Source organism: Carcharodon carcharias, chromosome 22 (assembly GCF_017639515.1).
Source record: "Carcharodon carcharias isolate sCarCar2 chromosome 22, sCarCar2.pri, whole genome shotgun sequence".
NCBI classification, from domain to species: Eukaryota; Metazoa; Chordata; class Chondrichthyes; order Lamniformes; family Lamnidae; genus Carcharodon; species Carcharodon carcharias.
Window position 1 is genome coordinate 37,494,107 of NC_054488.1, and position 26,351 is coordinate 37,520,457.

A 26,351-nucleotide genomic window follows, 5' to 3' on the forward strand; every position below is an offset into this window, starting at 1 on the left:
TCATTCACTGAGCACAGGCTGAGGGTTATCTATTGGGACTTTGACTGACGAAGATAATTTCAGGTCATGACTCTGTTTTTCATCTTGTGTTCTGTTAAGAAATGAAATTTCTGTATTATAAACAACTCTAATTTGTTTCCCAATTAATGTTTGTTTTATAGCCCCCTTTTCTGTAATCCTCAATTTAAACATTTAGGTAACCAGGATTTGGATTTCACTGCAAATATTTTTTCTTCTATGATTGACTTCTGTGCAAAGCACTGCCATATACATTGTACCAGGTTCTCCTTCCTTTTCCTTCCCCTTCCACAATGAACTGTGTAGCTAGCTTGAGATATTCCACAAACTGTGATTCTTTTACTGGAGGCTGCACTGCACAACCGTGCTGAGCTACTAGATTACAGTGGGATTCTAAAGTAGTTCAGTAGAGGCAGAGAACCCATGTCTGAATATAATTGGTGCACAGTCCTGGTACTTGAGAACTCTCCACAAGTTGGACTGGTAGGGAGACTGATGATAAACGTCCACACGTTGAATCTCCTGATTTTAGACAGATGTTAACGTGTACACCACCGCCTCCCACCACCCCAGGTTCCAGGGTGGGGCGAAGGCTTGCAGGTGATCTTCCTGCCAGATGCTTGTATTCAACCAATGGTGGGCAGGGGACTCCATGTGAGGGAACCACACAGCAACCCTATTGGTTTTGTTTGAGGCCTAGTTGAATCCCATGTTCAAAGGCACTTAATGTTGGGTGGTGGTGGAGGTAGGGTGGGGTGGGGGGGGGGGGGGGGGTGGCTGCTGCTGAGAGCCAGCTCCCCAGCCCTTTCCTCCAACCCTACTCCCACACCCCTGCAGAAGACCACTGCTTTCAGGGGTAGGATTTCTCCCCCACTGGGAAAAGTCCTGCAATTAAATGTCCCTGATGAACCTGGGAGCCGTGGTGGCAGTGTTCCTGCTGCCCATTAGGGACTTATTCTCTCGGGCCTCCTGGAGATCAGTGCTGCCAATTTTGGTGGTAGACATCAGGCTCCTTGCTGCCCTCATTAAATCCTACCCCTTGTATAGTTAAGAATGATGCAATCTGGTCAGACTGAATAAATCTTGGTTTTGGCCTATGATTTTCACATTGAATTTATACCCATTGTGACTTTCATTCAGGACAAAAATATAACATATAGTAACTGAACAGCTCTTGACCTGGTTGCGCTCTACTGGAAATTAACAAAGTAGGTATTGTATTAAATTATAGCAGTCAGAGCTGATGGAGTGTTTCAGAAAGGAATGACATTGAAATTGCTCCATATACACCTACAACTGCAATTGTTAACTTCCATGTGGACTAACTCATACTAAGTAGTAAATAGATTCTACATCATAGTAATCATTCATTTGGTGAGTAAATTGGACTCTACACTAATTGCTCTTGTTTCCACTGAGACATAGCATTGTTGTGCACCAACACACTGCATGTTCCTGTAAACAAGAAATCAGTTAAATGATGCTGGACCATCTCATTATGTGACCAGTGTGACTGGATCAGGGTGAGTAATGGGCAGAATGTCAGTAACAATGTGGTTATTAGTCTAGGGTATGTATTCTATCAGAGTCTCACCTCAACTGAGTGCCAACATCAACTGTAGGAATTAAGCAAAAAATATCCATTTTAAAAACACATCAGTAACAGGCAGGGGTCACTAATCATGAGCATTTCATCCTATTTATCACAAGTACACAATTTTCACAACCTGGTCAAAATGGACATGTCACTGTTTGGTCAAAGTTAGGCCTGTGCACAGTTCAAACCTCCTGTCTTGCATCTTATGTTTATTCCATCTAAATGACCTGCATGAAATGTGAAGCAGCCATTAACCACTTTCCTAAGAGAAACTTTAAGCTCAGATCTGATCACCATGGCAGAGAAAGCACCAGCATCAAAGAAAATTTCACTTGCCCTATGAGAGAGGCTGCTTCAGCTGGCAGTACACAGACATCCCTTTGCATGGAAATGTGACAAATCTATTTTAGTTAGGGAAGTAGTCTCATTTCCATCATGTAACTTGCAAGGGACATGGTGTATTTCAGTACCATTTACATCATGTTGTGTATTTGCAACCAGAAAAATATTTATGCAATCTTTTTTTCCAGGCAAAAGGTGTTTTTTTTTTAAAACCTTGGAGCAGCTGATTAAAGTCCAAGAAAATGAACCAAATATTCTGAAGTAATAACGGCGTAATACTGAAGATGAGGAAAATTGGCTACACCCATTTCGAGGACTGTTTGTTTTTTGCCTTTTAACTTCCTATGTGCTGAATGACACTGCATGAGATCTCTGAACCCTCAAATGAACTTATCACACAGGCAGATGAGATCTGAAAAGAAAGGTTCCATTGAGAAAATGCAAGTAAAGTAAATGGGGATACACAAGGATGGCGAATTTAACTTCATCTATCAGCTGATAAATTAGCCATAATAACTTTTGCATAAAGGAGTAGTCTGGATTCCACTCCTGTTTTATCATGGTGCTTTGCGAAAGATGCAGCAGACTAGGAGAAATAGGTTTTTAGAAAAATAAACAACTGCTATTGTGCCAGGAGGGAGGAGTGTTTGGGAACAATGCTGTAGTGAAAGTACCTGGGTCTTGGGGACAAGCTTGAACAACTAACCATACTCTTTGTGGCTGTTTTAAAAGTATTATCTCAATTCCTGGTTTTTCTTTCATGAGCACTGAGATACTTACTGTCTGTTGCTCGCTCTTCGCTTGCACAAGGAATGAGATACAGCAATAACAGCAACCAAAACCAGCAAACCAACAACTGCTGTTAAACCTACAGCCACCTGAAATAATGTTGACTTAGAGCTTGTATCCTCGGAATCTGGAAGGACAGAACAGGATATTAAAAAGAACTGAAGCATTTGAAAAATGCATAAGGCATCAGGGAATTTTAAAATACTGGTTTAAAATGCTTAATAAAATAAGGCTGGAAGCATCTTGTGAAAGGAATTTTGCACACCTCATTGAATAAAAGTGTGTGGCAAAAGAATACAAAATATGGAGTGCTAATTAATGAAAGGTCACTCAACCTGAAATGTTAACTCTTTCCCTCCCATATGCTGCCTGAGCTGCTGAGCTTTTCCAGTGTTTTTTGTTTCTATGAATAGAAAGTATGTTCCAATTGAACAGCTTGGTTTGATTACAGAAGAAAAGTATAAAAGAAGAACTTAAGAGACATTTAATAGAAACAAATGCAATAATTCCAAGCCAGAGGTTTATGGAAGGCAGATAGATTATGTTGAATTTTTTTTTCTTTTGAATTCTCTCTGGATGTGACTTCATAGAATTGATGCTAATACTTCAGACACAGATATACCAGTGCTGGTGCAACCATGAGGCAAATGGGCTTCAGCCTGAAATAAAAGGTCTTGATCTACTTCCACATATGACATAAATATAGATTTTCCTTGTATTTACAGTGGAGTCATTCCCAAAATTTCATATGTTCCTCATTCTGTTTGACAGTCTTACAAATTTGTACATTGACATGACTATTCTAAAGCTGCAAATGAATAAATAACAGAACATAATTTAATCTAGCCTACTCATTATTATTGATTTGTGAAAATTGTGTATAAAATCATCCTGTACCTATTGTGGGAAGACTGTTACATCATATGAACATATTTTACCCTGAATTTCTTGTACATATTCTGTGAAAAGTGTACATTCTCGATGTTCTACAATCAGTATCATTCTCCTTTTTGTATGTACAAATCCAATAAATGCAGATTTATGCACAATATTCACATTCAAAGTAAATTAGGGGTGGGGGGAGGTGTAGGGAGAGGCACAAGGCTGAAGGTTTGCCTTGGGCCCCAGTACCCTTGCACTGGCCCTGAGTGATACTGTGTGAATCTGGATGTGTAAAACTTAAACCTTGCAGAAAGCGTTTGCTGGCCACAAGAAACTTAAACTGGTGAAATCTCTAGGTGGGGGAAGAAGGAATTAACAAGTTGGATAATTTATTCAATAATAAACAAAGGAAGTGACCAATGATAGTTGATCTAACTAAATCTAATGTGTACCCTCGGTATAACAGGGATGCTACTTTTGATAGTGTTTAATGAATTAAATGAATTTAATGAATCGTGAGTGAATTAAAATGGAATATTTGAATTTGCAGAAAGCACCTGGTTGTATGGGAAGAATGTTTTAGGAATAACACCTATAAAATCTTGTAAATGGGAGAAGTAGGATTTAATACTTAAATATTAAATCCCACCTTTCCCCCACTTAAGTGGGGGAAAGGTGAAACATATTGCAGCTAAAGGTGGGAATAAAATAGCAAAATTAACTGCATTTTAAATTGATCTGCAGAATGCAATGTTGTCCTACACTAACATCTTCGTATTTATATTTTTTTGCCCTTATTTCATTGTTCTGTGATGTTCATTATCAAAATTTAGATTGTTCTTTTGGGAGTTGTTCCTTACCATTATTGCTGTTCTGATGATAGTAGTTCAACATTCCTTTGGTATGTTCCAATGATCCATTGTTTAGCTCAGGCTGGATCTTGAGAAGTTCACACATTAATGAATAAATGTGCACGCTATCGAATGGCTCGGCCAGATAATTCTTTTTGAAATCTGGGCCAAATGCACGAAAAATCGTTTTCATATCCATGAGGTTATTATCAAACCCATGCTCACCTTTGTTAAACTGGAGTTTGAGTCTCTGATGGAAGAAAAAGGGAGCACAAATATCAATATGACGTGAGAATGTAACATGCCATGGAGTTCAGATACCATAAACCTCTGAGCATTAAATTTGTGGTCTATCAGTATCTCTTAAACCCAAGATATGTTTCAAGAAGTAACAGTATCTTATATTGTTTGGATTCTAATTACAAAATAAATATCAGATAAGGAAGCTTAGCAGCACTGAAGGAAAATGTGTCAAATATCAAACAAAATGGAATCAGACATTGTGGCTCAAGCTAAAATGACATGAAGTTTGAGTTGATGTAAAGGAACATCATTGTTCATTGCATTTTCCAATATTTGATCTTTAAAAGTAGCCTAAAATTTGTGGAGTGATCATTTGGTAATACAGAACATGAGTATTGCAGAAAAAGATGTGTCTAAGGTTTTTGTCGTGGATTCATCAGGACACTCGCAAGGATCCCAATATAAGGGGGAAAACATCAATTCATACTGTATGTAAAGAGTGCTGATTGACTGGGAAGTGGCGTTGCCATGGATAATGCACCAGTGATGGTGACTGACAGTTAACTGCCAAACAGTGTTTGAAATTTAAATCAAGAAGCTTGACCCTGATTGGTCAAGGCTTTGCCCCGAGGATTGAGTCAGCAAATGGCTGTCACTTATTTTGTTTAGCTGAAACTAGCACAATTTGTGTACATGTTGTTTCTGTCTGCAAAGAACAGGGCCCTGTGTATTAATATATGTAGCTTCCAGTACACGCAAATGCGCTGCATTGAGCCCAGCTGACTATCTTAAATCAGTTGTCAGTGTAATTCTTAGCACATTGGACAATACTTGCTAAATAAGCCTCAATTGTGGAATCACACCTAATGTTGGGCACTATTGTTTTGCAAACACGGGCTGATTGGGTACGGTCTTGTGAACGGTGGCTGGGACATGCTGTTTGATATGATCCGCCAGTCTTTGGGACGTTAAGGCCTACATACCTAGCATCACACTGGTACCATAATTCATATATCACATTTTTCGTTATCTGTGATAGGCTGAATGTCTTTTTGGCTTGACGGCAGCATCCTGTTAGTGACAAATGCCACTCGTTGTTACTGCACTACTATCCATTGCTCAAATTTGTGATCCCTTGCTCTTCCAGGGTAGTCTGAGGTAGACTGGGCACTTTTCAGGACCAAAAGTGATGGCCTTAGGCCCGTTCATGAGTTTGCGCACTATACAGTGCGAAATGATCTGATCAGGGTAGCCACTGTCTTGCAGGATACCTTTGCACCCTACTTCAGCATTGATCTTGCATGGTGAACGAATGGCTCGGGGCCATGTATACAGGGTTGCTGAGGAGACTAATCTTATAGCGTGTGGAACTGTAATAATCCCAGCGCGTATATTGACCAATGAAGGTAGGCTTGTGGTAGATCATGGTAGAGAATGCCCTGGCAAATTTCTCAACTAGCACATCAAGGAAGATGAGTTCATTTGCCTGCTCCATTTCATTGGTGAATTTAACTGCAAAATGGAGCATATTAAGACATGTAAGGAAGTTGTTACACACAGCTGCGGATTTAAATGCAGCAAACGTATCATCCATGTATCGGGAATATGTGAGGGGTAGCATGTAGCAGCATGTAACAATTTCCTTAGATGTCCTAATGGGCTCCATCCTGTGCTCATATTCACCTTATCAGCAACCTTGTAAACAGCATGAATGGCTCTGACCCTATCTGCAGGAGAATGCCAGGTATCTTGCTCAGAGTGCCAGGTCCACTGATCATAGGACTGAGTGGCTCTGATCCAGCTTAGCTCCTCCCTGTCCACCTTGGTAACCTGTGGGTTCAGTTGTTCAAACCCTGGGATTGTGGTTAGGCTGATTGTTAGGAGATTGGGGTGTTTTAATGGGTCTTTGGCCTCTTTTGGAGATTCTGGTTTAGTGTCTGGCTTGGGTGTTGGCATCACTGGGGTGTTCCAGTTAGTGGTCTAGGTGCTATGGATTGGCACATCAACAGGTGGGCGATCTGCTCCTGAACCTGATCCAGCCTTTCTGGGCCCGGATGAATGTAAAGGGGCCTCTCCTGTATCCACAGGTAGGGGTACAGTGCTGTAGCCTGGTGGTTGTTATGGATCATTTGAAATGCAGTGGGCAGCCCTGTTAACTTGCCTTATGAATCTACAATAAGGTGGGTGGCTGTGGGATCTGATCTTGTTTGAATCTCTCTGTTGGTCAGAGTGCTAGGCTGAGGTAAGCTTCTGCAGCGAGATTCTCTGCCTGCTTGCCACACTACCCATTGGGACATCCATTTGGGGGGGGAGGGCTATTCTTCAAGTGGGGCCCTATTAGACCTACCGGCTTTTCTTGCAATTCCCAGCTACTTGTGTTTCAAAATTTGTCCCAGCCACCGAGTTATTCCTCTCTTTCCAATTGACTTTTTTTATATCAGGTTTAGCTCATGTCCTATCTGGGACTGTGGTCAAATTGAAATCAGTGATCCTGGATTTGAGCTCCCAATTTCAGTAACGGACAGGAGGGGGGGTTAATTTAAACAACACTAATTTCTCATCTCACCATAGGTCCCTAAACAGGTGTTATGATTTGTTTCCCTCTTGATAAGTGGTGGCATATTTCCCAACCCCTTGGTTTTGGTATGATCCAACTTTCTATTTAACCCCACAGCAAATTAACTCAGAGGGTTAGTTTATTTGCACGCACAATGCAAAGAGGGTTCACAACATCTCTATTCAGATAGTAAAGAGTGGGATTGAGAAAAGAGACACAGTACAGAAACCACAGAAAAGAAATATTTTTTCACGTGAGATCCAGAGTCCAAAATCAAAGTCCAATGAGGTATTCCTTCATGGAGGTTGGTGGGTTGAAAACTGATGCTGTATAATTCACTTTTCACAATGAGAGGCACACAAGATGAATCAATGGTACAGAATTTCCAGCAGAAGCTGTGAAAATGGGGCCAGGTATTCAACCTGGGCAGAGCTCTTTTTTTTGTGAGGCTGCCAGTTAGATGGTAAACAGCAGACTGAGACTATGCAGTTTAAGATGATATTACTTGTTCCACAAGTCAGCAGTCCATGTCACATGACTCCCACTCTTCCACCTTTGACAAAGGATGTGTATCCATCGTCTGGATTCCAATGACTGTTAAATGTCTCAGCCATTAGAAATTGAAAGAAAGGTCTGTGCAGGGCCTTTGTCTTAACAGACAATCCAGCTCCACTGGCCAGCCTGGGTTATTAAATGCAGATGGTCTTTGAAGTTGGCTGTACAGTCCATAGGGAATTGTTAGTGGTTCCTCAGAGATGAGGTGTGAGTTTTCCTAAAACTGACAATGTGGCTTCTTTTATTCAGGGGTCACAGACAGACAAAGGTTCAGCCATTTTAAGGATTTTTGTTGAGTCTTTAAAATTTTAGAACTAGCAATAAAGATAATTTTATAAATAAGTACAGTGTGAGGTCTTTAGTCCCTCACACTAATCTCTTTGTGTATTACTCGCCCATTCTGTCTCACTGCAGCCTGGGCCTCTGGTGACCACAGCAGCAAATGTCCTAGAGTGCAGTGCAGTGCACAAGCATGTGATGCTAGAGTGCAGACAATGTAAAACCGAAAATGGCTACACAAATTGAGAGAAAAAAAGGCCCTAGAGAAGACATGACATTAAAGTGAAATGACATTAAGCAGGGTGAGTTAAATGGGGACTTACTGTAAAGAGCCTTTTTAGTTTCTATGTGGTTTCATTGTGCCCCTGCTAGTTTGTGATAGAAAAAGTTACAATCCCAGTTGGGTGTACTTCTGACCTTGTAGTGGATTCTAATGATATTTACAAGGCAAGTTTTGCAACAGATCCCAGGAACTATTTTAATTTCTATTTAATGTGAAGATGGATTCAATTGAAGTCACAATATGGGGAGGATTTTGGAAAATGAGTGAAGTGCTCATTAATTTATTCAAACCATTTTCAGTTTTGCTGGCGATTTTGGTTTCTAACTGATACTTTAACATTTGTACACATCCAACCTTGATATTAATTACTAATAGCACAGGAAACTATTCAGTAGAACTGATCTTTGCTGGTGTTAATGCTTCCCACAAACCCTCTCGCACCCTACCTCCATCTAACCTTATCTTCATATTTTTCTGTTCCTTCCTTCCTTTTGGACTCAACCAGCATCCACTTAAATGCATATGTGGTATTCACCTTAAATACTTTGTGGTAGCGAGTTGCGCATTCACCACTCTAACAGATATTATGATTCCTGTGGACGCTGATATTCGGACTTGCAGTTAATAACTGAATGGATAACACTGCAAGATTTTGCGTTTTAAGACATACTGTAACAACAGGCTAAAAGCACTATTGATGAAAAACCTCTTTTTTTTGAAGGCAACTTGTACTTTAAGCTACAGAATAGAGCTTTTAACACTGTTACGCTGTTCTTTAAGTGGACATTCAATTCTTCCAGACCATTCCAGAATGATTTTTAGCCCTTGAGGGTTTACCGCCTTTCCCTGCTTGGAAACCTCTAACTCTAGAACTCATGGTAAGAGTTTACCTAGAGACTTCTCCCTCTAGTTAAGGTTAGGCAATTCTTCCAACTTCATATGAACTTCCCATGAATTTGGTCTTTCCAATTGGAGTGCCAGTTCCCATCTGCATTCCTAAATGGTGAACAACAGTTGTCCATAGCTGGTACTCCCTCTCCTGGATCCTGGAAGACTGATATTCAGGCAAGCCTGTCACCTGATTTTTACAATAGTTTCCTCTATATCCTTCCCTGTGGCAATATGAATCACATGGGCCTTGTATGCAGGTAGAAATGCTGATTAACTATTTTTTAGACCCCAGCTTTACCCGAAAAGCTTACACGTGACATAGTCAAACTGCTATTCCACAACATTGTTGTAGCTTTGTACTTACACAGGATCTTAAAAAATATCTGACAGAACAGATGGCACCAAATCTCAAACAGGGTTTCAAGGACCCCATCTTCTCAAGATTCATCAAGTTCACTTTGTTTGGTACCTACATGAGGATTTCAGAGTTATGGTCCAATTGTGTATGATTGAATTATAACCACAAAGCAAAGCACAGTGGAGTGTATGCCAACTGCTTTTCACCTTAGAATCTTATCTGCACATAAAGTCTCCCCAGTGTTGCAGCGCCATCACTGGTAGGAGGATGCAATTATAGTCAACAACAACAATTTGTATCTATAAAGCGCCTTTAATGTTCCAAGGTACTTCATGGGAAAGTTATCCAACAAAGTTTGACACTGAACCACAAGGAAATTTTTGGACAGATAACTGAAAGCTTGGTCAAAGAGGTAGGTTTTAAATAGCGCCTTGGAGGGCGATAGAGGCAGAGAGGTGGGGATACTTAGGGAGGGAATTCCACAGCTTAAGGCCTTCCAGCTGAAGGAAGGAATGCCAACGGTGGAGCAACTAAAATCAGTGATGCGCAAGAGGCCAGAGTTAGAGAAATCTTGAGGGGTTATGGGGCAGGAGGAAGTTACGGAGATAGGGAGGGGAGAGGCCATGGAGGGGATATGAAAACCAGGATGTGAATTTTAAAATTGAGATTGCTTAACCTGGAGCCACTGTAGGTCAGTGATCACAGCGATGACGGGTAAACATGACTTGATGTAAGTTAGGACTGATGTTTAATTAGGGTTTTACTTATTGGGGAGCTATATTTGAAGTTATACATCCATTATCAGTTTGTGGTGAATTCACACTTTTGAGTATGAAGGATCAGTAAAGCATTTATTGATCATCTCTACTTGCAGAAATGGGACTGAATGTGGAAATTACACATATATTGGTGCATGGTAACTATCTGACAAATGGAGTTTAACTTATCCAGCTCATTAACAACAGCATATTGATTTGTACTCAGTTTTAAATTCTGATGCTCAAAGCTATGCTGATAAGACTAGAATTGAATACAATATTTGAAGTGTAATTCAGAATTTTTACTTTTTGATTCCTTCCCTGCTATTTTGACTAACCACCACCCCCCCCCCCCCCCCCCCCCTCCAACTTGAAAGGCAGGCAACTGAGCAGAGACTTGAGGCCAAATTTTAGGTGGTGTACAGGAGTTACATGGGATGCTGCCTTATGTCTTCAGCATTGTCTCTTCAAATAATAAAAATAAGGAAACAGTATGCAGAGCTGGGTTTGATAACTTTACAATCTTTGGCTGAATATAATTGTTATGACTTGATCTGTGAAGCCAAAGTGTGAAGCGAAAGCACTGTGGACAATCACAGAATGCATAGTTTTCCCGTTAGAGCATTGCTAACTCACCTTTACCAGCATTACCAGAAGTTGAATTTAGATGCCTCTCCCCAGCCCCAGTACAACTCCGTCACCACTGAGACAAGCAAATGCCGCCTGTTATAAGAACAGAATAAATAGGAGCAGGAGTAGACCATTTGGCTCTTTAAGCTTGCTCCATCATTCAATACAATCATCACTGATCCTCGGCCTCAGTTTCACTCTCCTGCCTGCTCTCCATATCCCTTGATTACCTAAGAAACCAAAAATTTTTCTATATCTCAGTCTTAAATATATTCAATGATGGCACATTCACAACTCTCTTGGGTAGAGGGGTAGAGAATTCTGAAGATTCACAACCCTTTGAAGAAATTAGACAGAGAAGCTTTTTTTTAATCTATCTAGTCTTTAGTCTCCCTGGAACTTCAAGAATTTTTCACAACCCCAGTAATAACCACTGGCGAGAGTGTCAGAAATGAAAAAAAAACTGATTTTAGCTGCAGAATAGCCAGATAGCAGCTAAAGCAAATTAACAAGTTGCAGTGAGAATTCTCAAACTTTTAATGTGATTTAAATAATCCAATGTGTTCCATAATGTCAATATTACTTAAGAGTATAGCATTATATTTCTGCCTATATCCTCAAACACTTCCCCCAACAATTGCTTTCACACCTTGGAAACTGTGTCAATGATTATTTCCATTCATTTCCCAAACTATTTTCATTCATCTTTCTGCAAGGTTTTGTATTTTGCTGCATAGCTGTCCTAATAGTGTAGTACTAGTACCTAAGGTCATACATGCATTAACATAGACATACCATTTGTCAATAAATTACAAACTACTTCTATAAGGGGTTTTTCAGAAGGCTTTTACACTTTAAGTCATCTGTTTAAATGCTTACAATTTAGCTGGGTGGTAGTATAGTGGTAATGTTACTGGACTAGTAATCCAGAGTCAAACAGACTCGAAGCCTTAATTTTGACCTAAGATTTTCCAGCATTTTTTGCCTTTATTTCTGATTTCCACCATCCACAGTATTTTGCTTTTATTCTATATATGGACTAGTAATCCAGAGACCCAGGGTAATGTTCTGGGGACCAGAGTTCGAATCCCACTGTAGCAGATGGTGGAATTTGAATCCAGTAAATCTCTGGAATTAAAAATCTAATGCTGACCATAAAACCATTGTTGATTGTCGTAAAAACTCATCAGGTTCACTAAAGTAGTTTAGGGAAGGAAATCTGTCATCCTTACCTGGTCTGGCCCACATGTGACTCCAGATCCACAGCAATGCGTTTGACTTTTAAATGCCCTCTGAAATGGCCTAGCAAGCCACTCAGTTGTATCAAACCACCACGAAGTCTATAGGGAATGAAACCAAACAAACCACTCCACATCGGCTGAGGCACCGGAAACGATAATGGCAAACTCAGCCCTGTCAACCCTGCAAAGTTCTCCTTACGAACATCTGGGGGCTTGTGCCAGAATTGGGAGGGCTGTCCCACAGACTAGTCAAACAACAGCCTGACAGTCATACTCATGGAATCAGACCTTATGGATAATGTCCCAGATACCTCCTCCATCCCTGGGTATGTCCTGTCGCATCAGCAGGACAGACCCAGCAGATGTGGCGACACAGTGATGTACGGTCGGGAGGGAATTGACCTTGGAGTCCTCAACCTCAACACCGGACCCATGTAGTCTCATGGCACCAGGTCCAATATGGGCAAGGAAGCCTCCTGCTGATTACCACGTACCTCCCTCCCTCAACTGACGAATCAGTGCTCCTCCATGTTGATCACCACTTGGAGGAACCACTGAGGGTGGCAAAGGTACAGAATGTATTCTGGGTGGGGGACTTCAATGTCCATCACTAAGAATGGCTCAGTAGCACCACTACTGAGCTGGTTAAGTGCTAAAGGACATAGCTGCTAGACTGGGTCTGCAGCAAGCGGTAAGGGAACCAACAAGAGGGAAAACATACTTGACCTCATGCACGCCAATCTACCTGCTGCAGATGCATCTGTCCATGGCAGTATTGGTAGGAGTAACCACCACACAGTCCTTGTGGAGATGAAGTCCCATCTTCACATTGAGGATACTCTTCATCGTGTTGTGTGGCACTACCACCGTGTTAAATGGGATAGATTTCGTACAGATTTAGCAGCTCAAGACTGGTCAACCATGAGGCGCTGTGGGCCATCAGCAGCAGCGGAATGGTATTCCACCACTCTCTGTAACCTTGAGGCCCGGCATATCTCTTACTGTACTATTACAGAGCCAGAGGATCAACCCTGGTTCAATGAAGAGTGCAGGAGGTCATGCCAGGAGCAGCAACAGGCATACCTAAAAAAAAATGTCAACCTGGCAAAGCTACAACACAGGACCAACAACATAAGCAGCATTCGACAGAGCTAAGTGATTCCATAACTAATGAGTTAGATCTAAGTTCTGCAGTTCTGCCACATCCAGTCGTGAATGGTGGTGGACAATTAAGCAACTCACTGGAGGAGGAGGCTCCACAAATAGCCCCATCCTCAGTGATGGAGGAGCCCAGCACATCAGTGCAAAAGATAAGGCTGAAGCATTTGCAACAATCTTCAGCCAGAAGTGCCAAATGGATGATCCATTTCAGCGTACTCCGGAAGTCCCCAGCATCACAGATGCCAGTCTTCAGTCAATTTGATTCACTCCACGTGATATCAAGAAATGGCTGAAGGCACTGGATACTGCAAAGGCTATGGGCGCTGACAATATTCTGGCAATAGTACTGAAGACTTTTGCTCCAGAACTTGTTGTGCCCTTAGCCAAACTGTTCCAGTACGGCTACAACACTGGCATTTACCCAGCAATGTGGAAAATTGCCCAGGCATACCCTGTGCATACAAAGCAGGACAAATCCACTCAGGTAATTACATCAGTCTACTCTCAATCATTAGTAAAGTAATGGAAGGGGTCATCAACAGTGCTGTCAAACAGCGTAAAAGCAGAAAATGCTGGAAAAACTCAGCAGGCTGGCAGCGCCAGTGGAGAAAAAAACAGAGTTAATGCTTCGAGTCCATATAACTCTTCAGAACTGAAGAGAAGTAGAAATGTGATGGATTTTATACTGTTTAAGAGGGGGTGGAGGAGGTGGAATGAGATAGAAGGTCAAGACAGGTGACAGCTAAGGACAGTCTGACAAAGATGTCATGGACATAAGGCAAAGGGAGTGTAAATGGTAGTGGTAAAGAGTAAAGAAGATGCTGATAGTGGCATAAAGGTAAGATAGCGGAAGATGTTAATAACAGAACAAGGGTCAACGCTCAGTGAAAGCACAACATAAAAACAAGTGTCAAATGGCCCTGCGGGGGGAGGGAGGTTTTGGGGAAAAAGGATTTTAAAAAATGAACAAATAAATAAGAGTAAAATAAAATTAGAAAAAATAAATAAATAAAAATTGGATTATAAAAGGCATCAAGAGGGAGGAAGGAGTGCATGGTCTGAAGTTGTTGAACTCAATGTTAAGTCCAGAGGGCTGTAAAGTGCCTAGTTGGAAGATGAGGTGCTGTTTCTCCAGTTTGCGTTGGGCTTCACTGGAACGTTGCAGCAGGCCAAGGATGGACATGTGGGCATGAGAGCAGGATGGTATGTTGAAATGGCAAGTGGCAGGAAGTTATGCTTATGGACTGAGTGAAGATGTTACGCAAAATGGTCACCCAGCCTGCATTTGGTCACCCCAATGTAGAGGAGACCGCATTGGGAGCAGCGAGTGCAGTAGACTAAATTGAAGGAGGTACAAGTGAGGCGCTGCTTCACCTGAAAGGAGTGTTTGGAGTCATGGACGATGAGGGGGAAGGCCGTAAACGGGCAGGTATTGCACCCTCTGCGATTGCATGGGAAGGTGCTGTGGGAAGGGGATGAGGTGTTGGGGGCGATGGAGGAGTGGACCAGGGTGTCACAGAGGGAATGGTCCCTACACAATGCTGACAGGGGGGCAAGGGGAAGATGTGTTTAGTAGTATCAAGCAGTACTTGCTTAGAAATAACCTGCTCACTGATGCTCAGTTTGGGTTCTGCCAGGACCACTGAGCTCCTGACCTCATTACAGTCTTAGTTCAAACATGGACAGAAGAGCTGAACTCCCAAGGTGAGGTGGGAGTGACTGCCCACATTTGATAGAGTGTGGCATCAAGGAACCCTAGCAAAACTGGAGTCAGTGGGAATCAGGGGGAAAACTCTCCGCTGCTTGGAGTCATACCTAGCACAAAGGAAGATGGCTGTGGTTGTTGGAGGTCAGTCATCTCAGCTCCAGGACATCACTGCAGGAGTTTCTCAGGGTATCATCCTAGGCCCAGCCATCTTCAACTGCTTCATCAATGACCTTTTCTCCATCATTCAGTCAGAAGTGGGGATGTTCGCTGATGATTGCACAATGCACAGCACCATTTGCGACTCCTCAGATACTGAAGCAGTATATGTCCAAATGCAGCAAGACCTGGACAATATCCAGGCTTGGGCTGAGAAGTGGCAAGTAACATTCGCACCACAAAAGTGTCAGGCAGTGACCATCTCCAACAAGAGAGAATCTAACCATTGGTCCTCGACATTCAATGACATTGCCATCACTGAATCCTCCACTATAAACATCCTGGGGGTTACCATTGACCAGAAACTGAACGGGACTAGCCATCTGTATACTGTGGTTACAAGAGCAAGTCAAAAGCTAGGAATCCTGCAGGGTGTAATTCATCTCCTGACTCCCCAAAGCCTGTCTATCATTTACAAGGCACAAGTCAGGAGTGTGTTGGAATACTCTCCACTTGCCTGGATGAGTGCAGCTCCAACAATACTCAAAGCTTGACACCATTCAGGACAAAGCAGCCCGTTTGATTGGCATCACATCCACAAACATTCACTCCCTCCACCACCGACAAACAGTGGTAGCTGTGAGTACCATATACTAGATGCACTGCAGGAACTCACCCAGGCTCCTTAGATAGTACCTTCCAAACCCACGACTGCTACAATCTAGAACAACAAGGGCAGCAGATGCATGGGAACACCACCACTTGGAAGTTCCCCTCCAAGCCACATACCACCCTGACTTGGAACTATATTGCGCTTCCTTCACTGTCGCTGGGTCAAAATCCTGGAACTCTGCACCCAACTAACTGTGGGTGTTCTTACAGCACATGGACTGCAGCAGTTGAAGAAGGGAACTTGCCACCACCTTCTCAAGGACCATCAGGGGAGGAAATCTGCCATCCTTTCCCTGTCTAGTCTACATGTGGCTTCAGATCGGTGGATAGTGGTTGACTCTAACTGCCCTCTTAGATGGCTTGGCAGGCTACTCAGTTGCATCAAATTGTTGAACCTGTATACATGGACTGCAGGTGTGCAAGAAGGCAGCTCACCACAAGTTTTTCAAAGGCCAAAAAGGCTGTGCAATAAATGATGCCAATGATGCGCACATCTCAAGAATGAATAAAACATATATAATTATTTTCCTCACAGCTGTTAAAATGTCACTGCCACTCAAAAATTTTCTGACTTATAGCTCTTCTCCCAAACACAAGATATGTCATTTTTTGTGACTATAACATCATGCTAAAGTGATGTAACTTGCATCAGCATGTGGCTTGTTTGTAATCAAATGATGAAATGTTTGCCAAACACTCTGTGAAGATAATGTCCCTTTAACTGAGTAAAATATAAAACTCTGTGCAGAGTAATAACCATCAGGGGTGATGTGACATGTGGTACTGATATTCAGGTTTAATTATGGGCTAGAATACCAAGTTCAGTCATACTGTGGGAAATCCCTGGATCTTGAGCAGGAAGGCAAAGGCTATGTGACTATCCACCCTTCCTCCCAGTCAGAACATGTTGCCAGTTGTAGAACCCCACTGACATACTGAAGAAACAACGTCGTTGTCTGGTTTAGTTTTCTCTGTGAGAGGTAGTATTAATATATGTGGTGCTTAACCCATTAGCTTATGTTTGGGGCTACTGGTTTATAGTGATTGACCTTTTAAAATTTAGTTTTGATTACATGTGATTCTGGCAATTTTACTATTGTTTTGGGAATTACATGAGCAGATTCCACTATTATTTCCTGTGAAAACTCCACACAAGTGACCTTGATTGCATTGCTCTTTATTTCCGGCTGGACATGAGTTGAATCCAATTGCAGGGTTTGCAGCTGGCTTTTACTGTTTGAACTGGCCTGTTGTAGGCAGCTATATCGAGGGGAAAATCTGAGCATGTTTTGACCCATGCCTGCTGGCCCCCCTCATCGATTGCCCTACCTTGTTGAAATAAGATCAGTAATTTATATAAAAAAAACACTCCATATGTCTATGCATAATTGAAGGCTTGAGATAAGTGAGGAACATGTGGGTGAGGATTCAAAACAAGTCCATTGGTACGTTGCCTAGGCAAACGTCTGGATCAGTCTTAACTGAGATTCATCACCTCTGCCCTCTTATCTTTGCTCACACCCATCCCACCTAAGTGTACCTCATTGGTCCAGAGCCTATTTTGGAGAGACAAACCTGTTTAGTGGGTTTATAATGAAGATAGACCTGGATCTTAGCCTCTTTTTGTCAAGCAAGACAGATATTAGTGATTTTTGTTTTGGCCAAATCTCCTCTGCTTCTTTGGGTATTTTAGAATATCTCCACCTGCTACTGCATTAATTCACTACACTCAATTTACATGTTATATAAAAGTTTGTTAAATAATTGCTATTCAGTGAGGTTATTGCTGTCTGTTCTGCTTGACTGTATGAGCTTCATTCAAGTGCCAGCTTTATATACCAAAAATAGCTGCACTGTTTACATTAGTAACGGTATTATGTTCAGGTGCATTTTGGATAGATTTAGTGTGGGATTTGGTATTGGAAAGCTACTTATTCTGCCTAAATGGGTTTGTAATTGGCATTAATGAGATTCCATTTAAATTTTGGTTTAAAAAGGCTTGCAGAGTTGATGGTTAGTCAAGTACAGAAGATAGTCTTCATTTATAAATATTTTATGAAAATAATTCTATTTTACTGATGGTGTTAAATGAGGTACTTGGGTTTGCACGAAGTAACCTCCACTTATATGGCAGTTTTAACATAAAACTTGACCCACTTTGTTTTCAAGATGCCTCTGTGAAGCAATCACAAATCAGGGAAAGAGATTTTTAGGGGATTGAGCCAAAATACAGTCAAAGAAAGTTTTGTGGAGGTCTGCAATAGAGGAGAAAGCAGTGGCAGACAGAGGAGTTTCGAGAAGGAACAAGTACATAAATAAAAATAGGGATTATTGCACTACTTCACCTGATATACCTGGATGTGTCATTTTTGGGACGAATCTGATCACCAACATGTTTTAATGTTTTTTCAGTTAAATGAAATGCATCAAAGACATGGCTTGACAGGACGTGTGCTGTAGGTAAACAGTCGTGTTGTATCGTAAATACCAACCTGTTGTGCAGTTCCTTTTTCCATGACTGATAATCATCATAATCATATAACTTATCAAATATCTCATTGCCTCACAACCCTAAATAGAGGTAACAAAATGACTGCCACTGATTGATGTGTCTGTAAACAACATAACTCAAAAACTAATGGATGGAGTTCAATAAAATGTGGTACCTAGATAATGCATGGCCCAAGGAAGAACTGGTCATTTTTGGCAAAGATGCAGATCCTGGAATTTTTTATAGGATTGATTAACATTTGGAGATGCGGTGAATTGACTTTTAAAAAAAAATTATGGGTTGTTTTATAATTTTGTTGTTTTAGAATGTTGTGGATTGGCTCAGCTGCTGTAGTGGAATTTGTCACAGTTGGCAAAATGTGAGCAGAATTTTCAGAGCAGGTTGTTGGATGTGGATTAGGCTGAAGCCTCCTCAGTGAGATGGAAGATCTTAATAAAAAGATTTTTTTTCTGCTTTGTGATTATAGAGCATCAGCCAGGCAGGTAAAAGCCTCCACAAGGAAGAATTGTGTGATTGTAATAATGTTGAGTTAACGTGGCGTGGTGGAGGTATGTATTTTACTGAGCGTCCTCTTCATTTGTACTAGTTCTATTCATGTACTCACCCCATGAATAACATAGCCAAGATCACCATACATGATAATAGGGAGAATTCTTTCGCTGTTGGAATATCGAAGTCTTTCTGGAAAATCTTCTTTTTTAAAAACATTGAGATGAGGATGGGCACCTTTTAGAGCCTGGTACACTTTTTCTAACCTTCCTTCTTTAGGTAATAGCATGGCAGTGGGTCCATAATCGAGTAATTCAAAATCATTGTCTTTGAATAAGAAATTGGTGAACCTTGACAGCACAATTTCATTCACTGCTGGCTCTTTCAGCACTGTAGTCATTCCATGATCAGCAGTGATGATAACATTGAGTTTGGATTTCAAGCCATACCTTTCTATATTTTGCAGTAAATAACCTACTGTTCTATCCACCTGACGGACCATGTCTTTTCTCTGTTTTGATTCAGGCCCATGTTTGTGGCCAGCACCGTCTGGTTCACCAAAGTAGAGTGAAACAAAATCCAGATCTTCCACAGTGAACCATACCATTACCATGTCGATGTTTTCTTTCCAGGCTGTTTCATTGTTGTACTTGTACATCGAAGGCTCTACTACTTTCAGGAAAACACTCTCTCCATCATAGGTGGGTTTGGTCCCAGGGAAGTGGACAGAACCTGTTTTTAAACCCTTTAGAAATAAAAAAAGGGGTAAAGTGTTCTATTAATAATGACTCATTTATATATCTCTACAGTAATGCTGTTTCTCAGAACATATTCATCTGCTGAACTTGCAGTGCAAAGCTGAACTTGAGACCTGGCCTTTGTGTAGGCAGAATAGCATTGTGAGATCTCTTGGAGAAAAGAACTTTGCTGTGTTTTGGGTTGATGCTACCAGGAGTGTATCTTCATTGTGGTGTCGAATTTGGTTTACAAAGTGCTCATAGGATCTTCTGGAATTTTTAAACATACCTGACCTTAATTTAAATGTTTCGAGAGCAGGGGCTGGATTTTTGTTGGTGGATCCTGAACCTGCCATCAAGAGGAAATATGTAGTTGGGAACCCACACATGCCAGAACCAGGACCCAGAGGGTGATTTTGGGGATGCAGCCAATTAAGTGATCTCCCCTGAGAGCCCTGTCCAATTAAAGATGGAGGGTGAGCTTCAGAGCCTGGAGGACTAATAGAAGGCCCTCCAGCACTGACACATCAGCAGTCCCATGGTCAGAGGTGGGAGCTGCCAATGTAGGTAAGAGAAACAAAGGGCACCTCAAGATGCAGGGCACCCTCTGAAGAGCTTTTACTAATTTTTAAAAAACAAAGAGGAGATAGCTGCCTGGCCTTTTTATGGAGGAGCCACCCCCATCCACTGGATGGCCAGTGGCCATAGCTCTATGGTTATGGTGTGGTTGGGGATAAGGGACTTGGGGGTCTGTTCCTTAGGCACTCCCTTCCCTGGCTTGCCACTGGGCGGCCTCCATCCATTGACCATGTTTTGACCTCAGTGGGGGGCTGGCATGCCAACTGGGAAGTTCTAGTTGGCATCTGCAGCGTGGCCTTAAAAGTCCTTTTAATTGGCCTAATGGTCTACCTGCCACTTGTGGGCATGTAGGCTTCACCCCCTCTGATCCTGGCTCTACGAAAGTTGCTGGGAGGTGAGACAATGGTGGGAGACGAGCACACCGACTGGTAGAGAAAATATACAGGCCTGTCTGTCTCTAGTCCCGCCTCTACAGCCGTGTGAAAATTCTGTCCATGGTACTTCTCCCATTCCCCCAACCCTCTCTAAGCAGTTAAACTTTACCATCTGGGAGAAGAGTTCTGCATACCTATGGCTACTTTTTTTTACATTCTTCTGGATCTGGCATTTGGAGTGTCAGTCAAGCAGCAGCCAGGCAATGTAAGCTGGATTTTCCAGTTTTGGATTTCCAGCATCCGCAGTTTTTTTGTTTTTATATTAATGTAAGCTGGATCCCATTCTGGAGCTTCTGGTCTTTCACCAGTAGTTGAAATATAAAATCAGCTTCATTCAAGGGAAGCTATTTAAAACATTGCCAGAAATATCCAGTTTCACAACGAAAACATTTTCATATATTAAGGAGCCATTTCCCTTCCGCATATTCGACTTTTATGCCTTTAAAGCCATTCTCCACATAAACAGAAATAAACCATACATTTTAACCCTGCTCTGTCTGTAAAACTTTTCTCCATGAAAAAAAATTGGTGCCATAGAAATTGGATTGCACTATGGCCATTTTAGAATGGGGAATAAGTGTGGTGGGTCACTTATGTAAATATTTTTGTTCCACAGGAGATATGCACTACCCACCATATTGGTAACAGCTCCTGGAAAAGTCACCAGTGCACCTGCCTGAAACAAGGGTTAGGCCCCTTGCATAGGTTTGCAGATGCCTGTTTCAGGCCCCCTTTGCAAAATTTGTTTGTAATTGTCCACAGCCCGTGACATGCAGGCTGAAGTCAGTATTCACAGGAGCTTGGCAGCCAAACTAGCAATTCTTAAAGGCACAGCTGGAGATTGCCACCAGGACATCGTATTTTAGTTGTTTTTACTTACCTTATTGTGCAGCCAGGAGACATAGGACCATGCCTCATGGCTCCATGCTAAAGTTGCTGCTGACTATCATTTGTACCCCTCCTTCTCCCATAGATTCAAAATCTTGGAACCCTCTCCCTAACACTGCTGTGGGTGTACCTACAGCACAAGGGTGGCAGCAATTCAAGGAGGCAGCTCACTACCACCTTCTCAAGTACAATGGGGATGGGCAATAAATCCTGACCCAGCCAGCGACACTCACGTCCCATGAATGAATAAAAAAAATGCTTTAGGTGAAATATTCTAATGTTCTGGTTTACCTGTCGCTGGGCAGTGATCCAGAGGGGCAAACTTCCATTGTCCCAATAGTCATTAACACCCTGTGTCTGGTAATATGACTTTTTCTGTCCAGATGTTGTATTAAACCACATGTTGTGGATCACGCCATGAGCCTCTATATGCTTTCCTTTAGAGAAAATACATGTTTAGTTTCTTATTTTGTAATTCTGATAGATGTGCCAATCAAGATTCATCATCACTGAGTCAATGTAATGAATATTACCTGTTAGGATCGCAATACAGTTCTGATACTTACACAGTGATTAACAACATTTACTTTATTTATTTAATAGTGAACCGACATACTTTATTCAAGTTTTCACAGAAGACCTTTAGATGAAAGATTACTTTCATATTTGCACTATTTTTGTGCAAGGAGAAACATTTTTTTACTGAATTGATATGTTCCTGAACATTGTAAAGAGAAATACCTGAGCAACTACTAGTGTTACTCAATCATCCTCTGTGATTTACACTTTCAACTGTTGCCCAGAAGCAGTGTGCAAATTACACTTTGTGCTGCAGTTCCCAACCAGAGCCACTTTGAAGAGACAGTTCTGTGTACATGTCATTTAGTATATCAGTAAAGAAAGAAATTTACACAAAATATCTGGTCCAATGTTGTCACAGACTAGCAGTTTGACAGAATTTTACACAAGAGATAATTGAGCGGCACGGCTTGATTGGCACCCCATCCACAAACATTCACTTCCTCCACCATCAATGCACATTGGAAACAGTGTGTACCATCTACATGGTGCACTGTAGAAACTCACCAAGGCTGCTAAGACAGCACCTTCCAAACAAACGACGACCGCCATCTAAAAGGACAAAGGCAGCAGACCGATGGGAACACCACCGCCTGGAAGTTCCCCAACAAGCCACTCACCATCCTGACTTGGAAATATATTGTCGTTCCTTCACTGTTGCTGGGTCAAAATCCTGGAACTCTCTCCCTAACAGCACTGTGGGTGTACCTACACCACATGGACTGCAATGGTTCAAGAAGGCAGCTCACCATCACCTTCACAAGGGCAATTAGGGATGGGCAATAATTGCTGGCCTAGCCAGCGAGGACCACAGCTTATGAATGAATTATAAAAAAGTACCTTTTTAAGATTATGGAGAATTGTATTAAAAAGCCCTCCCCCTTCAATTGCAATGCTGTTATGGTCTGTGATGGTACTGTGAGTTTTTTTTGGTACAGTTATGCATAGATGGCATTGAATGCCATTGAGTTCTGTGTCATAAATTTTCTATGTTTCAATAACCACCAATTAAACTTAACAGGTAACAATGTCCTGGAAACTAGAACTTTTTTTTAAAAGAAAGGATTTTACAGGGAATTTCGAAAGAGTTTACCAAAGGTAAAAAAGGGATAAGTGGGAATCTGAATTAATGTATTAAAACAGATGATCAATATTCATCTAGTCTATACTGGTATTCTTCAGGATGAACCCAATATTGGTAATGTGTTATGCTGTATTCTTCTCTTTCTTTGCCTAACATTTGCCTGACATTGAAAAACACAGGTTTCAGGGAAGAAGAAACTTCCTCTCTATGCTTTTTACAGTGGAATTGTTAAATCTATTTTTTATGCTCGCAGGTGTAAAGGAATTCCTCCCTGCGCTGTCAAAACCATGTGAAGCTTTTAGCAATTCAGTAGGAATGATTAAGAAAGAAAATTGATCCTGAGTAACTCTAAGGCTGAAGTTATGGTTTATAAATATGCATTTTGATCCTTTACAATTGGTAACATGGACAATAAATTTACAGAAAATGGGAATGATTTTACATTTGGGCAGTGGGGTTGGGGAGTCAATTACGCTAAATTAGAGTTTATTTTATTCAAGTTGATTTTAAATGTTTCCCTACTATTTTAAATGAACAAAATTATCTGTATTACCACAGCAGTCTGCTCTTTGATTGTGGTTGTGGTAATACAAGTTACATTGAAGAGGAGTTCATAAGAAGGCCGTCTGTGAGGTAAAGGAAATAAGGAATTGGATTTACCGATTTGATGCTGAGTAGGTAATGAAGGACAATATACACGAGTGCTAAAATTACTATGATTGCCCAGTGAGCAGAATGTAGTGTCAAAGGCATATTTAGGTGTTACTTGACTAGTCACAGAAAGCATAATTGGAAAGGGAAACAGAATTAGATGATAGATATTCAGTATAAGTAAAGAGAAATGTTGTACTTAAGTAATAACTTGTTATGGCACAGCTGATGGTAAATGCTGAGTTGTTCAAATCCCAATGGGAAACTTGAGACAACTGCCAAAACTTGTTTTGCAATTTGTATAAATTTCAAAATGTGTGCCTTGAATTCAGTAGTAATAAGACCACCAAGTCTTATAGGTTTTAACAAAACTAGATTAAACATTTATTAACAAGAAAAATGATTTTTAAGCATAAACGTAGGTCTACAAATTACAGCTATAATAACTTTTAAATCCCCTTCTTAATCTGACTCCCTGTTACACTTTGGTTAAGGCAACAGTAAGATGCATGGATTTTAAAAGACCCAGGCAAGGTGACACACAATGCCCTGAACCAGTTGAATTCAAGGTGAATATTCTTAACTTCAGTTCTGTGAAAACAACAGCTTGAGGCATTGATGCTGAAGGCTTTTCACGCTTGTTAGATTTTAAAAATGCCTACCTTTTACACATTGTCTTCACCCCCTTACACATATTTTCCCCTTTGAATGCAAATACCCATTGTTTCACTTTGTCTTTGGACTTTACCTTTCTGATAATAAAAATCTCTCAAAGCAGTAAGTTTTACCAGTAATCTTTGGAAAAAATAAACACACTGTTTCTAAACGTCACCTGGCTAGGTGACATATTTCACTCCTTTGAAAACAATCCAGTCTGATTTATTTAAGAATGCAAATTACCTTTTGCACCTTACATTCTAAACGTCCCCTGTGTTTACCTTGTTTACGTCAAAGCCTTCAGACCAGTTGCCTTTAATCCAATTAAGTCTCTCTCTCTCTCTCTCTCTCACACACACACACACGCACACACACATACACACATATGGGGCAGAATTTTGCCCTTGATGGTGGTGCTCGGCAGGGGTGGTCAGGAAGCCGACTGCCGCCCGAGATCACCACCGCACCGTGATTTTATGCAAGCTGGCCAAATAAGGCTTGCCCATATTGGAGCAGCAGCGCTGAGCTGCCTCAGGGAGATGAAGCGCTGTTTAAAAAAAACTAACGAAGAAAATAAAAATGTCATAAAACATATTCCCCTTATGCCCATAAACACAGATACAACTATTTTATAATAAAATCCAATAGCAGTATTATATCTTCCTAACAACTAACAAATGTTAGATAGAAGTCACAGGAAATATCTAATGATATATATAATTAAAATCTAATTATGTGCAAGATTTTTTTTGCTCGGCATGTGGGTGTGGCCCGACACGCCCGAGTGTAAAATAGCGTGCGAAGAAGTCGGGTGAGTGTCCCAATGTCATTGTGCACTCGCGCAATATTTCAGTTGGTGGGTGCATGCGAGAGTGCGCAGTGTGCCCGCTGACAGTTAAGAGGCTTATTAAGGCCATTAATGTATTAATCAACCTCGATTTTTTCACTGCCCGTCCAACGGGTGAATCAGCCAGGTGGCCTTTGGACTTTTGAGGAAACTTCATCCAAGGGCAGGATGAGGTTCCTGATATTAATCAAAAAAATAAAAATGTTTGGGCAGAATCTTTATAATCTATATGTTTAGGTGAGTGAGTACGATATGTAGACATTTTTTCCTGCATTTTAAAATCATTATTTGATGGTCTTAAGTTCTTCAGTTCCCCTCGCTCCCACGCTGACTTTAGCGCTCACCCTCCTCCTGCCTCCACCCCAGCACCACTGAGCCTTTCAGTGCGTGTTTCAAAGTGGCTGGCAGTTAATTGGCCAGACAGTGTGAAATCGCGGTCAGGGGCAGGTCGCAGACCGTGGTCTGTTTCCCGGTCGCTCCTGGGCCAGCCCATTGCACCCACCCAGCGACCTCAAAATTCTGCCCCATATATAGTTAACATATTAATGTTGGTCCTTTTGCTGCATAACAATTAGATAATTTCAGTACTATTCATCAATAAATACACCAACCTAGTTAGTCATTTAACAGGTGTAGATACACTGGAATGAAACTGATTCAAAAGAGGACTTACCTGTTAGCAGTGTGAAATGAGATGGAGAGGTTATTGTAACGAAGGGGGGTGTAATATATTTTGCTTTTACGCCTTCTTTGACTAAATTTTGCAAATTTGGGGTTTCAACATCTTGGTCATAATCCCAACGAAAACCATCAAAAGAAATGAGTAGCAATTTGTTATGACTCTTCCTTCCACCTCCAAAGAGAGGAAGACTGTGTGTTAGCGATAACAAAAGACTCAAGAATAGGAGAGAATACATTCTCAT

At 41.3% G+C, this 26,351-nt stretch overlaps 1 protein-coding gene across 1 annotated transcript; it reads right to left on the reverse strand.

The window, feature by feature from the left end:
- LOC121293661 (ectonucleotide pyrophosphatase/phosphodiesterase family member 7-like) lies at positions 1–26,351 on the reverse strand. The gene is made up of 6 exons (XM_041216829.1): positions 26,102–26,351; positions 21,902–22,047; positions 19,088–19,717; positions 4,489–4,729; positions 2,738–2,873; positions 1–91 (listed from the first exon to the last, which is right to left on the reverse strand). Exons 1-6 carry the CDS (start codon positions 26,349–26,351, stop codon positions 1–3), a joined length of 1,494 nt encoding a protein of 497 aa, XP_041072763.1.